Below are 17,588 nucleotides of genomic sequence, written 5' to 3'. Positions count from 1 at the left end.
CCAACATTACAACATTACACTCACAGACGTTCCAACATTCCAACATTCCAACGTTCCAACATTACAACGTTCCAACATTACAACATTACAACATTACACTCACAGACGTTCCAACATTACAACGTTCCAACGTTCCAACATTACAACATTACAACATTACATTACAACATTACACTCACAGACGTTCCAACATTACAACATTCCAACGTTCCAACATTCCAACGTTACAACATTACAACATTACACTCACAGACGTTCCAACATTCCAACATTCCAACGTTCCAACATTACAACATTACAACATTACACTCACAGACGTTCCAACATTACAACATTACACTCACAGACGTTCCAACATCACAACATTCCAACGTTCCAACATTACAACATTACAACATTATAACATTACACTCACAGACGTTCCAACATTACAACATTCCAACGTTCCAACATTACAACATTCCAACGTTCCAACGTTCCAACATTACAACATTACAACATTACACTCACAGACGTTCCAACATTACAACGTTCCAACGTTCCAACATTCCAACGTTCCAACATTACAACATTACAACATTACACTCACAGACGTTCCAACATTACAACATTCCAACATTCCAACGTTCCAACATTACAACATTACAACGTTTCAACATTACAACATTACACTCACAGACGTTCCAACATAACAACATTCCAACGTTCCAACATTACAACTTTACAACATTCCAACGTTCCAACATTACAACATTACACTCACAGACGTTCCAACATTACAACGTTCCAACGTTCCAACATTCCAACATTCCAACGTTCCAACATTACAACATTACAACATTACACTCACAGACGTTCCAACATTACAACATTACAACGTTACAACGTTCCAACATTACAACATTACAACATTACACTCACAGACGTTCCAACATTCCAACATTCCAACGTTCCAACATTACAACATTCCAACGTTCCAACATTACAACATTACACTCACAGACGTTCCAACGTTCCAACATTCCAACATTACAAATGTCATGTTATTGACTTGACTGTTGTCAGTGACTTGTCAACTCTGTCAGTGACTTGTCAACTCTGTCAGTGACTTGTCAACTCTGTCAGTGACTTGTCGACTCTGTCAGTGACTTGTCAACTCTGTCGGTGACTTGTCGACTCTGTCGGTGACTTGTCGACTCTGTCGGTGACTTGTCAACTCTGTCGGTGACTTGTCGACTCTGTCAGTGACTTGTCGACTCTGTCAGTGTCTTGTCAACTCTGTCAGAGACTTGTCAACTCTGTCGGTGACTTGTCAACTCTGTCGGTGACTTGTCAACTCTGTCGGTGACTTGTCAACTCTGTCGGTGACTTGTCAACTCTGTCGGTGACTTGTCAACTCTGTCGGTGACTTGTCAACTCTGTCGGTGACTTGATGGCTCCTCGATCTCAACATTCAGCAGACAAGTGAAGTATTTCACTGTTTAATGTTTTCAATCTGTGCTACTGGTCCTCACACGAGTGTGTGTGTGTCAATTCAAAGGGCTTTATTGGCATGGGAAGCATATGTTAACATTGCCAAAGCAAATGGATATAGACAATAAACAAAAGTGAACTGTGTGTGCTGTTGTGCGTGTTGTGCTGCTCCACCTTTATCTGGCTGGTTACCTAACACTATGGATCAAGACCATATCAAGTTAATAGAGAGAGGGAGAGAGAGAGAGAGCGAGCGAGAGAGAGAGACAAAAGTGTATACAGGTCCTAATGGAATGCTCTCCAGTCTCACCCTTGCTCTCAGCCAGTAGTTCCTCGGTCATGAGTCCGTCCTGTCTGTTGCCCAGTACAAAAGCCAGGAAGGAGAGCATGAGGGCATTCAGAACCCCCATGATAGCCAGGATGTAAGCCCAGCGCATGGAGCACGCTCCCAGGCTGTACTTGTCCGTCTGCTCCCCACACATCCTCCGCACCTCGTCACTGTCCCAGCCGTCAGGGTAGATTATACAGCCCATCACCAGACATACACCTGGAGGAAGGAGAGGAGGAGGAGGGAGAGGAGAGGAGGAAGAGTAGGGGTAGCGAGGGAAAGTAGTGGGATAAGGAAGGTATGGGAAAATAATGGAGAGAGAGAAAGATGTTATTTCAAGCTTTCTAACTCTTTGACCTTCCATCCCCTTCTATAGTCTTCTATAGTCTTCAATCACCTCCTATAGTCTCATATAGTCTTCCATCACCTCCTATAGTCTTCTATAGTCCCCCATCACCTCCTATAGTCTCATATTGTCTCCTATATTCTTCCATCACCTCCTATATTCTTCTATAGTCTCATATATACTTCCATCACCTCCTATAGTCTTATATAGTCTCCTATAGTCTTTCATCACCTCCTAGAGTCTTCTATAGTCTCTCATCACATCCTAAATTCTTCCATCACCTCCTATATTCTTCCATCCCCTCCTATTGTCTCCTATAGTCTTCTATAGTCTTCATCACCTCCTATAGTCTTCCATCACCTCCTATAGTCTCCTATAGTCTTCCATCACCTCCTATAGTCTTCCATCACCTCCTATAGTCTCCCATCCCCTCCTATAGTCTCCTATGGTCTTCCATCCCCTCCTGTAGTCTCCTATTGTCTCCTATAGTCTTCTATAGTCTTCATCACCTCCTATAGTCTCCTATAGTCTTCCATCACCTCCTATAGTCTCCTATAGTCTTCCATCACCTCCTATAGTCTCCTATAGTCTTCCACCACTTCCTATAGTCTTCCATCCCCTCCTATAGTCTCCTATGGTCTTCCATCCCCTCCTATAGTCTCCTATTGCCTCCTATAGTCTTCTATAGTCTTCCATCACCTCCTATTGTCTCCTATAGTCTTCTATAGTCTTCCCTCCCCTCCTATAGTCTCATATAGTCTTCCGTCCCCTCCTATAGTCTGCTATAGTCTCCTATAGTCTTCATCCCCTCCTATAGTCTCCTATAGTCTTCATCCCCTCCTATAGTCTCCTATAGTCTACCATCCCCTCCTATAGTCTCCTATGGTCATCCATCACCTCCTATAGTCTCCTATAGTCTTCTATAGTCTTCCCTCCCCTCCTATAGTCTCATATAGACTTCCGTCCCCTCCTATAGACTCCTATAGTCATCCATCACGTCCTATAGTCTCCTATAGTCTCATTTAGTCTCCTATATTCTTCCATCACCTCCTAGTCTGCTATAGTCTTCTATAGTCTCCTATTGTCTCCTATAGTCTTCTATAGTCTTCATCACCTCCTATAGTCTCCTATAGTCTTCCATAACCTCCTATAGTCTCCTATAGTCTTCCATCACCTCCTATAGTCTCCTATAGTCTTCCACCACTTCCTATAGTCTTCCATCCCCTCCTATAGTCTCCTATGGTCTTCCTTCCCCTCCTATAGTCTCCTATTGCCTCCTATAGTCTTCTATAGTCTTCCATCACCTCCTATTGTCTCCTATAGTCTTCTATAGTCTTCCCTCCTATCCTATAGTCTCATATAGTCTTCCGTCCCCTCCTATAGTCTGCTATAGTCTCCTATAGTCTTCATCCCCTCCTATAGTCTCCTATAGTCTTCATCCCCTCCTATAGTCTCCTATAGTCTACCATCCCCTCCTATAGTCTCCTATGGTCATCCATCACCTCCTATAGTCTCCTATAGTCTTCTATAGTCTTCCCTCCCCTCCTATAGTCTCATATAGACTTCCGTCCCCTCCTATAGACTCCTATAGTCATCCATCACGTCCTATAGTCTCCTATAGTCTCATTTAGTCTCCTATATTCTTCCATCAACTCCTAGTCTGCTATAGTCTTCTATAGTCTCCTATAGTCTCCTATAGTCTTCTATAGTCTTCTTTAGTCTTCTATAGTCTTCCATCACCTCATATAGTCTCCTATAGTCTTCTATAGTCTTCCATCACCTCATATAGACTCCTATAGTCATCCATCACGTCCTATAGTCTCCTATAGTCTCATTTAGTCTCCTATATTCTTCCATCACCTCCTAGTCTGCTATAGTCTTCTATAGTCTCCTATAGTCTCCTATAGTCTCCTATAGTCTTCCATCACCTCCTAGTCTGCTATAGTCTTCTATAGTCTTCTATAGTCTCCTATAGTCTCCTATAGTCTCCTATAGTCTTCTATAGTCTTCTAAAGTCTCCTATAGTCTTCCATAGTCTTCCATCACCTCCTATAGTCTTCTATAGTCTCCTATAGTCTTATTTAGTCTTCTATAGTCTCCTATAGTCTCCTATAGTCTTCTATAGTCTCTTATAGTCTTCCATAGTCTTCCATCACATCCTATAGTCTTCTATAGTCTCCTATAGTCTTCTTTAGTCTCCTATAGTCTTCTTTAGTCTCCTATAGTCTTCTTTAGTCTTCTATAGTCTTCCATCACCTCATATAGTCTCCTATAGTCTTCTATCGTATTCTATAGTCTCCTATAGTCTTCCATAGTCTTCCATCACCTCCTATAGTCTTCTATAGTCTCCTATAGTCTTCTATAGTCTCATATAGTCTTCTTTAGTCTTCTATAGTCTCCTATAGTCTTCTATAGTCTCTTATAGTCTTCCATAGTCTTCCATCACCTCCTATAGTCTTCTATAGTCTCCTATAGTCTTCTTTAGTCTTCTATAGTCTTCCATCACCTCATATAGTCTCCTATAGTCTTCTATAGTCTTCCATCACCTCATATAGTCTCCTATAGTCTTCTATAGTCTTCTATAGTCTCCTATAGTCTTCCATAGTCTTCCATCACCTCCTATAGTCAAATTTAACAGTAAACATTACACATACAGAAGTTCCAAAAGAAAAAAGACATTACAAATGTCATATTATATATATATATACGGTCTTGTAACAATGTAAAAATGGTTAAAGGACACAAGATAAAATAAATAAGCATAAATATGGGTTGTATTTACAATGGTGTTTGTTCTTCACTGGTTGACCTTTTCTTGTGGCAACAGGTCACAAATCTTGCTGCTGTGATGGCACACTGTGGGATTTCACCCAGTAGATATGGGAGTTTATCAAAATCAGGTTTGTTTTTGAATTCTTTGTGGATCTGTGTAATCTGAGGGAAATATGTGTCTCTAATATGGTCATACATTTGACAGGAGGTTAGGATGTGTAGCTCAGTTTCTATCTCATTTTGTGGGCAGTGAGCACATAGCCTGTATTATCTTGAGAGGTCTGCCTACGGCGGCCTTTCTCAATAGCAAGGCTATGCTCACTGAGTCTGTACGTAGTCAAAGCTTTCCTTAATTTTGGGTCAGTCACAGTGGTCAGGTATTCTGCCGCTGTGTACTCCCTGTTTAGGGCCAAATAGCATTCTAGTTTGCTCTGTTTTTTTGTTAATTCTTTCCAATGTGTCAAGTAATTATCTTTTTGTTTTCTCATGATTTGGTTGGGTCTAATTGTGCTGCTGTCCTGGGCTCTGTGGGGTGTGTTTGTGAACAGAGCCCCAGGACCAGCTTGCTTAGGGGACTCTTCTCCAGGTTCATCTCTCTGTAGGTGATGGCTTTATCATGGAAGGTTTGGGAATCGCTTCCTTTTAGGTGGTTTTAGAATTGAATGGCTCTTTTCTGGATTTTGATAATTAGTGGGTATCGGCCTAATTCTGCTCTGCATGCATTATTTGGTGTTTTACATTGTACACGGAGGATATTCTTGCAGAATTCTGCATGCAGAGTCTCAATTTGGTGTTTTGTCCCATTTTGTGAATTATTGGTTGGCGAGCGGTCTGTCTGTCTCTCTCTCTCTCTCTGTCTCTCTCTCTGTCTCTCTCTCTCTCTCTCTGTCTCTCTCTCTCTCTCTCTCTCTCTCTCTCTCTCTCTCTCTCTCTCTCTCTCTCTCTCTCTCTCTCTCTCTCTCCCTCCCTCCCTCCCTCCCTCCCTCCCTCCCTCTCAATTCAATTCAATTCAATTCAAGGGGCTTTATTGGCATGGGAAACATGTGTTAACATTGCCAAAGCAAGTGAGGTAGATAATATATAAAGTGAAATAAACAATAACAATTAACAGTAAACATTACACATACAGAAATTTCAAAACAATAAAGACATTACAAATGTCATATTATATATATACAGTGTTTTAACAATGTACAAATGGTAAAGGACTCTCTCTCTGTCTCTCTCTGTCTCTCTCTCTCTCTCTGTCTCTCTCTCTCTGTCTCTTTCTCTGTCTCTCTCTCTCTCTCTCTCTCTGTCTCTCTCTCTCTCTCTCTCTCTCTCTCTCTCTCTCTCTCTCTCTCTCTCTCTGTCTCTCTGCGAACACTGTGTTCACTGAGGAAATGTAAGAGTCTGCAGTTAATGATAACGCAGAGGATTTTCCCAAGGTTGCTGCTGATGCATACCCCACACATATCCACTTTGTGAATTAGGGTGATCAGTCATTGGTTCCAAATATTGGGGAAGATGCCAGAGCTAAGGACGATGTTAAAGAGTTTATGTTTAGCCAATCAGAATCCGTGGTCTGTATATTTAGGATACCATCAACACCACAGGGTTTTTGGGGAGGTTTTGTATTTTCTCCTGGAGTTCATTCACTTTACTTTGAGAATCCAGTGGTTTCTGGTAGCTGGTATTTGATAATGTATATGTTTTTGCTGTGTGTTCTTTGTTAAAGAGCCAAAAAGATTGGAGAAGTGATTGGAGAATCTCCATTTTGGATAGATAACCCTTTGTGTTGTTGTTTGTTTAGTGTTTTCCAATAATCCCAGAAGTGGTTAGAGTCTATGGATTCTTTAATTACATTGAGCTGATTTATTCTCTCTCTCTCTCTCTCTCTCTCTCTCTCTCTCTCTCTCTCTCTCTCTCTCTCTCTCTCTCTCTCTCTCTCCCTCTCCAGTTTACTACCCCCTGCTCCTGGCAACAATCATTACCCACACCTGGTCCTCATCATTACACACACCTGGTCCTCATCATTACACACACCTGGTCCTCATCATTACACACACCTGGTCCTCATCATCACCCACACCTGATCCTCATCATTACACGCACCTGGTCCTCATCATTACACGCACCTGGTCCTCATCATTACACACACCTGGTCCTCATCATCACCCACACCTGATCCTCATCATTACACGCACCTGGTCCTCATCATTACACACACCTGGTCCTCATCATTACACACACCTGGTCCTCATCATCATCCACACCTGGTCCTCATCATCACCAACACCTGGTCCTCATCATTACACACACCTGGTCCTCATCATCACCCACACCTTGTCCTCATCATCACCAACACCTGGTCCTCATCATCACCAACACCTGGTCCTCATCATTACACACACCTGGTCCTCATCATTACACACACCTGGTCCTCATCATTACACACACCTGGTCCTCATCATTACCCACACCTGGTCCTCATCATTACACACACCTGGTCCTCGTCATCACCCACACCTGGTCCTCGTCATCACCCACACCTGGTCCTCGTCATCACCCACACCTGGACCTCTTCATTACCCACACCTGGTCCTCATCATCACCCACACCCGGTCCTCATCATCACCAACACCCGGTCCTCATCATCACCCACACCTGGTACTCTTCATTACCCACACCCGGTCCTCTTCATTACACACACCTGGTCCTCATCATTACACACACCTGGTCCTCATCATTACACACACCTGGTTCCCATCATTACACACACCTGTTCCTCATCATCACCCACACCTGGTCCTCATCATCACCCACACCTGGTCCTCATCATCACCCACACCTGGTCCTCATCATTACACACACCTGGTCCTCATCATTACACACACCTGGTCCTCATCATCACCCACACCTGATCCTCATCATTACACGCACCTGGTCCTCTTCATTACACACACCTGGTCCTCATCATTACACACACCTGGTCCTCATCATTACACACACCTGGTTCCCATCATTACACACACCTGTTCCTCATCATCACCCACACCTGGTCCTCATCATCACCCACACCTGGTCCTCATCATCACCCACACCTGGTCCTCATCATTACACATACCTGGTCCTCATCATTACACACACCTGGTCCTCTTCATTACACACACCTGGTCCTCATCATTACACACACCTGGTCCTCTTCATTACACACACCTGGCCCTCTTCATTACACACACCTGGTCCTCATCATTACACACACCTGGTCCTCTTCATTACACATACCTGGTCCTCTTCATTACACACACCTGGTCCTCATCATTACACACACCTGGTCCTCATCCTCACCAACACCTGGTCCTCTTCATTACACACACCTGGTCCTCTTCATTACACACACCTGGTCCTCTTCATTACACACACCTGGTCCTCATCATCACCCACACCTGGTCATCATCATTACACACACCTGGTCCTCATCATCACACACACCTGGTCATCATCATTACACACACCTGGTCCTCATCATCACACACACCTGATCCTCATCATTACACACACCTGGTCCTCATCATCACCCACACCTGGTCCTCATCATCACCCACACCTGGTCATCATCATTACACACACCTGGTCCTCATCATCACACACACCTGGTCCTCATCCTCACCAACACCTGGTCCTCATCATCACCCACACCTGGTCCTCATCATCACCCACACCTGAACATCATTAATTCCTTGATTACTCTCCCTTCATTTCAGTAGCCATCAGTCACTAGGTAGTATTGCTTTTGATTCACGTTCTGTACTCTTCTCATGTTTTGTTAATCTGCATTTATTGTTATGAAACTGACCTTCTATACCTGTTTCCTGACTCCCGGTGTAAACGTAACAGCAAGCTTGCAAGGAAATAGCAGAGAAAACAACTACAAACAACATCAGAGGCAGCAGAAACAACAAGGCTAAAAAGATGCGCCAGAAGCTAAGAGTAACAGGAGGTTGATGGTAGGAAATCATTCTTCCAAGGCCCTGTAGTCTATCTTCTATCTTCTATGATGGACAGTGAAGTGACAGTTAGGACTGAGCCAGCATGTTAGTGTCTTGTTTTGCTACATTAGTTCTTATTCATAGCCCCCTCTCTACAACTCCGCACACACACGCACACACACACACACACACACACACACACACACACACACACACACACACACACACACACACACACACACACACACACACACACACACACACACACACACAGCTTTGACTTTGGCTGTTGCCCCTTCGCCTCTCCCTCTTCAATATTTAGTAGCTGCTTCTCAATCGCGGTTTGGTTTCCGCCTAGGGGGAAGAATTTTCCTCATCTTCAATTTGAATGAGGTTCTTCTCTGAGGGGTGTGTATGTGTGTGCGAGGTGACTCTGCGGCAGTAGAATAAGGAGGTGAAATTACCCAGAAAGCATTTCTACATGAATAATAGAACACGTTCCTCCACTTCCTCACCCCCAAAACTTTTGTCACAACTTCTTTCACATCCCCTGACACTGTTCGTGTATTAATGTCTTTATGATACAGTGTGAATGGGGATGTGTATTAATGCCTTCCCCTCCTCCCCTCCTTCCCCTCCTCTCCTTCCCCTTCTCTCCTTCCCCTCCTCTCCTCTCCTTCCCCTTCTCTCCTTCCCCTCCTTCCCCTTCTCTCCTTCCCCTTCACTCCTTCCCCTCCTCTCCTTCATCCTCTCCTTTCCCTCCTCTCCTTCATCCTCTCCTTCCCCTCCTCTCCTTCCCATCCTCTCCTTCCTCTCCTCTCCTTCCACTCCTCTCCTTCCCCTCCTCTCCTTCATCCTCTCTTTCCCCTCCTCTCCTTCGTCCTCTCCTTCGTCCTCTCCTTCCCCTCCTCTCCTTCCCATCCTCTCCTTCCCCTCCTCTCCTTCCCTTTCCCTCCCCTCTCCTTCCCCTCCTCCCCTTCCTCTCCTCTCCTTCCCTTCCCCTCTCCTCTCCTCTGCTTCCCTTCCCTTCTCCTTCCCCTCCTCTCCTTCCCATCCTCTCCTTCCCCTCCTCTCCTCTCCTCTCCTTTCCCTCCTCTCCTCTCCTCTCCTTCCCCTCCTCTCCTTCCCTTCCCCTCCCCTCTCCTTCCCCTCCTCCCCTTCCTCTCACAATGGTTGTGGTTCTACAGAAGAGGGAAAGGAGCTACTGAACTACCCAGCTACCCAGGGGGGGTGCACACACACACACACACACACACACACACTGCGGCTTGTTACAGTAATGTTGCGGTCTTTAATATTCCTGAAAGACATCAGGAGGAGGGAGAGAGAGAAGATAGCGACAGACAGAGATAGAGAGGAAGGAGAGAGCAGAGAGAGGGAGAGAGAGAAGATAGCGACAGACAAAGATAGAAAGGAAGGAGAGAGAGCATAGAGAGAGAGAGAGGGAGAGAGAGAGAAGATAGCGACAGACAGACATAGAGAGGAAGGAGAGAGAGAGAAGATAGCGACAGACAGACATAGAGAGGAAGGAGAGAGAGAGAAGATAGCGACAGACAGAGATAGAGAGGAAGGAGAGAGACAGAGCAGAGCTATATGCTACTGCAGAGCTACAGTCTAACTGCATACCAAACAGAATAAAACAACAGAAGAGATATTCTCTTTGTTTCATCCTCTCTTCTCCTCTCCTCCCAGTACCTCTGGCTCTAGCCAGTCAAAACACATCTACACACAGTTTCAGAGGTCAATAAGAGAGGTCTGGTGTATCTATCTACTGCATCAGATGGTTGGAAGGAGAGCGTTCTGGTGTATCTATCGCTCACCTACCAAGAATTCACAAAATGGGACAAACACCAAATTGAGATTTTGCAAGCAGAATTCTGCTAAAATGTCCTCTGTATACCATGTAAAACAACAAATAATGTATTCAGAGCAGAAATAGGCCGATACCCGCTAATTATCAAAATCCCAAAAAGTGCCATTCAATTCTACAACCACCTAGAAGGAAGTGATTCCCAAACCTTCCATAACAAAGCCATCACCTACAGAGAGATGAACCTGGAGAAGAGTCCCCCAAGCAAGCTGGTCCTGGGGCTCTGTTCACAAACACAAACAGAACCCACAGAGCCCCAGGACAGCAACACAATTAGACCCAACCAAATCATGAGCAATCAAAATGACACATTGGAAAGAATTAACAAAAAACAGAGCAAACTAGAATGCTATTTGATCCTAAACAGAGAGTACACAGTGGCAGAATACCTGACCCCTGTGACTGACTCAAACTTAAGGAAAGCTTTGACTATGTACAGACTCAGTGAGCACAGCCTTGCTGTTGAGAAAGGCCGCCGTAGGCATACATGGCTCTCAAGAGAAGACAGGCTATGTGCACACTGCCCACAAAATGAGGTGGAAACTGAGCTGCACTTCCTAACCTCCTGCCCAATGTATGACCATATTAGAGACACATATTTCCCTCAGTTTATACAGACCCACAAAGAATTTGAAAACAAACCCAATTTTGTTAAACTCCCATATCTAGAAAAGGGCGGCCAGTGAAGAACTAACACCATTGTGAATACAACCCATATTTATGTTTATCGTACCACCTGACGAAGGCCATGCAGCCCAAATGTGTCAGAGTTTTAATACTTTGTTTCTATTGAACATGCCATACAAATAAAGGCATTTTTAATTAATCCTCCTTTCTTTTTGATAACCATATTTATGTTTCTTTATTTTCCCTTTTGTACTTTAGTTATTTGCACATCGTTGCAACCGTGCATATATTTTTTTGGGAACATTTATTTATTTACGTTTAACTGTGGATAAAGGGATTCTTCGGAAAACTGGAATTGGAAAGCCAAACTCTGTTGACTAAAAAGATCTTGTATAACTGTGGTGTCAAATGGGAAGAAGGGAGGAGGACCATAGTAGGGATCTCTGATGGATGGGAAAAGTGACAGAGCGGGATGGAGAGAGAGAGAGAGAAGGATGGAGAGAGAAAGGGATGGAGAGAGAGAGAAGGATGGAGAGAGAGAGAAGGATGGAGAGAGAGGGATGGAGAGAGAGAGATGGAGAGAGAGAAGGATGGAGAGAGAAAGGGATGGAGAGAGAAAGGGATGGAGAGAGAGAGAAGGATGGAGAGAGAGAGAGAGGGATGGAGAGAGAGAGAGAGTGATGGAGAGAGAGAGGGATGGAGAGAGAGAGGGGGGGATGGAGAGAGAGGGAGAGAGGGATGGAGAGAGAGGGATGGAGAGAGAGACAGGGATGGAGAGAGAGAGAGAGGGATGGAGAGAGAGAGAGGGGGATGGAGAGAGAGGGAGAGATGAGAGAGAGAGAGAGAGAGAGATGGAGAGAGAGGGATGGGTAGAGAGGGATAGAGAGAGAGACAGGGATGGAGAGAGAGAGGGATGGAGAGAGAGGGAGAGAGTGATGGAGAGAGAGAGAGGGGGATGGAGAGAGAGGGATGGAGAGAGATGAGAGAGAGAGGGATGGAGAGAGAGAGGGATGGAGAGAGAGAGGGATGGATGGAGAGAGAGAGGGATGGAGAGAGAGAGAGGGATGGAGAGAGAGAGGGATGGCGAGAGAGAGAGGGATGGCGAGAGAGAGAGGGAGAGGGATGGAGAGAGGGAGAGGGATGGAGAGAGAGAGAGGGATGGAGAGAGAGAGCGTGATGGAGAGAGAGAGAGAGAGAGAGGGATGGAGAGAGAGAGAGAGGGATGGAGAGAGAGAGAGAATATAAATATAAATATATACATATATACATAAATATATACATAAATATAAATATACATACATTTCAACATACCAATTAGGATTTGGCTAAAAAATACTTGAATCAGTCATAGAGCCCATTGCCCTTTATGGTTGTGAGGTCTGGGGTCCGCTCACCAACCAAGACTTCACAAAATGGGACAAACACCAAATTGAGACTCTGCACGCAGAATTCTGCAAAAATATCCTCCGTGTACAACGTTGAACACCAAATAATGCATGCAGAGCAGAATTAGGCCGATACCCACTAATGATCAAAATCCAGAAAAGAGCCGTTAAATTCTACAACCACCTAAAAGGAAGTGATTCACAAACCTTCCATAACAAAGCCATCACCTACAGAGAGATGAACCTGGAGAAGAGTCCCCTAAGCAAGCTGGTCCTGGGGCTCTGTTCACAAACACAAACACACCCTACAGAGCCCCAGGACAACAGCACAATTAGACCCAACCAAATCATGAGAAAACAAAAAGATAATTACTTGACACATTGGAAAGAATTTTCAAAAAAACAGAGCAAACTAGAATGCTATTTGGCCCTAAACAGAGAGTACACAGTGGCAGAATACCTGACCACTGTGACTGACCCAAAATTAAGGAAAGCTTTGACTATGTACAGACTCAGTGAGCATAGCCTTGCTATTGAGAAAGGCCGCCGTAGGCAGACATGGCTCTCAAGAGAAGACAGGCTATGTGCTCACTGCCCACAAAATGAGGTGGAAACTGAGCTGCACTTCCTAACCTCCTGCCCAATGTATGACCATATTAGAGAGACATATTTCCCTCAGATTACACAGATCCACAAAGAATTCGAAAACAAATCCAAATTTGAAAAACTCCCATATCTACTGGGTGAAATTCCACAGTGTGCCATCACAGCAGCAAGATTTGTGACCTGTTGCCACGAGAAAAGGGCAACCAGTGAAGAACACACACCATTGTAAATACAACCCATATTTATGCTTATTTATTTTATCTTGTGTCCTTTAACCATTTGTACATTGTTAAAACACTGTATATATATATATATAATATGACATTTGTAATGTCTTTACTGTTTTGAAACCTCTGTATGTGTAATGTTTACTGTTAATTTTTGTTGTTTTTCACTTTATATATTAACTTTGTATGTTGTCTACCTCACTTGCTTTGGCAATGTTAACACATGTTTCCCATGCCAATAAAGCCCTTGAATTGAATTGAATTGAAATTGAGAGAGAGGGATGGAGAGAGAGAAGGATAGAGAGAGAGGGAGGAATGAGAGAGAGGGATGGAGAGAGAGAGAAGGATGGAGAGAGAGAGAGAGGGATGGCGAGAGAGAGAGAAAGGGAGAGAGAGGGGGATGGAGAGAGAGAGAGAGAGAGAGAGAGAAAGAGAGGGATGGAGATAGAGAGAGAAAGAGGTATGGAGAGAGAGAAAGAGAGGGATGGAGAGAGAGAAAGAGAAGGATGGAGAGAGAGAGAGGGATGGAGAGATAGAGAAGGATAGAGAGAGAGAGAGAAAGAGAGGGATGGAGAGAGAGAGAGAGAGGGATTGAGAGAGAGAGAGAGAGGGATGGAGAGAGAGAGAGGGATGGAGAAAGAGAGAAGGATAGAGAGAGAGAGAGAGAGAGCGAGAGAGAGAGAGAGAGGGTTGGGAAGGGAGGACAACCAGAGAAGCATGGAGAGAGAGAGAGGGATGGGAAGGGAGGACAACCAGAGAAGGGTGGAGAGAGAGACAGAAAGAGATGGGAAGGGAGGACAACCAGAGAAGGATGGAGAGAGAGACAGAGAGAGATGGGAAGGGAGGACAACCAGAGATGGAGGGATGTTTGAAAGCAAGACAACAGATGGGGAGTTGTTTGTCATGTCGTTTCATGTTGTCTAAAGGGACGAATCCTTTTAAAACATGCAGTGTCATTCAGAGACGAGAGGACAGTACCCAGTGGGCAACATGTGACTTGGACTGAAAGCACCAAGGGTCTCAGATATTAATAGAATTCCTTAGACACAGCGATAGAAGTCAGTCCATTGCTCAAGAGTGTCACATCGCAGGCAGCACAACATGGAGAGCAGAGCTCTCTTGTTAATGTAAATCGTATGTTTGCATTTCCACTCTGTGTCTGTCAGGTGTTCCATGGCTGTGATAGAGGCGTGGTTGCATGGCTCTGATAGAGGCGTGGTTGCATGGCTCTGATAGAGGCGTGGTTGCATGGCTCTGATAGAGGCGTGGTTGCATGGCTCTGATAGAGGCATGGTTGCATGGCTCTGATAGAGGCGTGGTTGCATGGCTCTGATAGAGGCGTGGTTCCATGGCTGTGATAGAGGCGTGGTTGCATGGCTGTGATAGAGGCGTGGTTGCATGGCTGTGATAGAGGCGTGGTTGCATGGCTCTGATAGAGGCGTGGTTGCATGGCTCTGATAGAGGCGTGGTTGCATGGCTCTGATAGAGGCGTGGTTGCATGGCTGTGATAGAGGCGTGGTTGCATGGCTGTGATAGAGGCGTGGTTGCATGGCTGTGATAGAGGCGTGGTTGCATGGCTCTGATAGAGGCGTGGTTGCATGGCTGTGATAGAGGCGTGGTTGCATGGCTGTGATAGAGGAGTGGTTGCATGGCTGTGATAGAGGCGTGGTTGCATGGCTCTGATAGAGGCGTGGTTCCATGGCTGTGATAGAGGCGTGGTTGCATGGCTGTGATAGAGGCGTGGTTGCATGGCTGTGATAGAGGCGTGGTTGCATGGCTGTGATAGAGGCGTGGTTGCATGGCTCTGATAGAGGTGTGGTTCCATGGCTGTGATAGAGGCGTGGTTGCATGGCTGTGATAGAGGCGTGGTTGCATGGCTGTGATAGAGGCGTGGTTGCATGGCTCTGATAGAGGCGTGGTTCCATGGCTGTGATAGAGGCGTGGTTGCATGGCTGTGATAGAGGCGTGGTTCCATGTGTAAGTGTGTTTGTTTTAGTATTAGAGCATGGATGATTATATTATAGGTCTCGGTGAGATGGGGTGTGTGCAGTATGCTTGATGGCGCAGTATACCTGAGGATGCAGTATGCCTGAGGGTGCAGTATGCCTGGGTATGCAGTATGCCTGAGGGTGCAGTATGCCTGAGGGTGCACTATGCCTGAAGGTGCAGTATGCTTGAGGGTGCAGTATACCTGAGGGTGCAGTATGCCTGAGGGTGCACTATGCCTGAAGGTGCAGTATGCTTGAGGGTGCAGTATACCTGAGGGTGCAGTATGCCTGGGTATGCAGTATGCCTGAGTGCGCAGTATGCCTGAGGGTGCACTATGCCTGTGAGGGTGAGTGCCTAAATACATGTGTATTAGTCGTGAGTGTGTGCATGTGCATGCATGTCTGTGTGTGCAATCACTGTGCATGCTTGTGCATGAGTGCCTGCACGCTCACATTTGTATGTCTGTATGACTGGTCGCATGCATGTGTTTGCGTGTGTGCTCATGTCTGTTCACTGGTCTGCATCTATGTGTGTAAGCATCTCTCTCTCTCTCTCTCTCTCTCTCTCTCTCGCTGCATGCTGGGAGTGTTTGGTGCATGCTGGGAATTGTGTGAGTGAGTGCGAGTGTTGTGTAGAGTTAGATATCTTGGTTTTTCTTTTACGTTTCCTTCTTTTGGTCGTATGCACGATTAAGGTTAGAATTATTTTTATTTGGTTGTTGTGGTATAACTAAGTATATTGTTTTTCGTGACGAAATTACCCTGGGTTTGGCGGGGATGGCGACCCACATGGGGACGCCGTCCCTGTCACTTCGGCACGGCTTTAGGTGTGTTACTGAAGCTACTGTCACTGTGGAGGAGTTTCTGGTCGCCGTAGGAGAGAAGGTAGGACATGAAAATGTTGCTTATGCGTCACGGATGAATAAAGAGGTGGTGTTTTTTCTTAAAGAAGAGAGTCTGGTTGATCGGATGGTTGAGCATGGCGTACTTCTTATAGGAGTGTTTATTCAAGTTACGCAATGTACCGCCGTTTATTCCCAATGAGCTATTGGAGCACGAGTTATTGCGGTTTGGGAAGTTCTCAAGTTCAATTAAGATTGTCCCGTTGGGTTGCAAACACCCGGCGTTGAAACAGGTTATGTCGTTTCGGCGACAGGTGTTTATGTTTTTGGACTCACCGGAGCAGACTTAAGAGTTATCGTTTACAATCAAGTATGACAATAGACTGTACATGGCTTATGCTAGTACGGGTAGTCAACGGTGTTTTGAGTGTGATGATGTTGGCCATAAGCGACATGCTTGCCCGAAAAGGTAGAGGGGGGGGGGCAGGTGGTCCTCGTAAGGCCTGGGCCTACTGATGTAGGGAGAGGTGGGCCTCGTAACGCCTGGGCCCACTGATGTAGGGAGAGGTGGGCCTCGTAACTCCTGGGCCCACTGATGTAGGGAGAGGTGGGCCTCGTAACTCCTGGGCCCACTGATGTAGGGAGAGGTGGGCCTCGTAACGCCTGGGCCCACTGATGTAGGGAGAGGTGGGCCTCGTAACGCCTGGGCCCACTGATGTAGGGAGAGGTGGGCCTCGTAACGCCTGGGCCCACTGATGTAGGGAGAGGTGGGCCTCGTAACGCCTGGGCCCACTGATGTAGGGAGAGGTGGGCCTCGTAACGCCTGGGCCCACTGATGTAGGGAGAGGTGGGCCTCGTAACGCCTGGGCCCACTGATGTAGGGAGAGGTGGGCCTCGTAACGCCTGGGCCCACTGATGTAGGGAGAGGTGGGCCTCATAACGCCTGGGCCCACTGATGTAGGGAGAGGTGGGCCTCGTAACGCCTGGGCCCACTGATGTAGGGAGAGGTGGGCCTCGTAACGCCTGGGCCCACTGATGTAGCGAGAGGTGGGCCGACAGCGGTAGAGCAGCCTGTTGCTCACCTGTTGCTGAGGAACAAGTCGTCCGTGTTGAGGTCTCGGAGTTGCAACTTGTATTAGAGGGAAATGTTATG

At 45.8% G+C, this 17,588-nt stretch overlaps 1 protein-coding gene across 4 annotated transcripts in view; it reads right to left on the bottom strand.

Annotated features, from left to right (window-relative positions):
• The window catches only part of LOC110500611 (LHFPL tetraspan subfamily member 3 protein), a 69,764-nt gene that overhangs the window by 4,140 nt on the left and 48,036 nt on the right, over positions 1 to 17,588 (bottom strand). For all 4 annotated transcript variants that reach the window (XM_036960160.2, XM_036960170.2, XM_090213363.1 and 1 more), the window contains one exon: positions 1,784 to 2,020. In XM_036960160.2, coding sequence (XP_036816055.1) covers positions 1,784 to 2,020 — 237 coding nt within the window. The remainder of the gene's footprint in view (positions 1 to 1,783; positions 2,021 to 17,588) is intronic.

Source organism: Oncorhynchus mykiss, chromosome 2 (genome assembly GCF_057628025.1).
Source record: "Oncorhynchus mykiss isolate SJ-2025 chromosome 2, ASM5762802v1, whole genome shotgun sequence".
Classification (NCBI taxonomy): Eukaryota; Metazoa; Chordata; class Actinopteri; order Salmoniformes; family Salmonidae; genus Oncorhynchus; species Oncorhynchus mykiss.
This window is presented reverse-complemented; position numbering and strand designations above follow the sequence as displayed.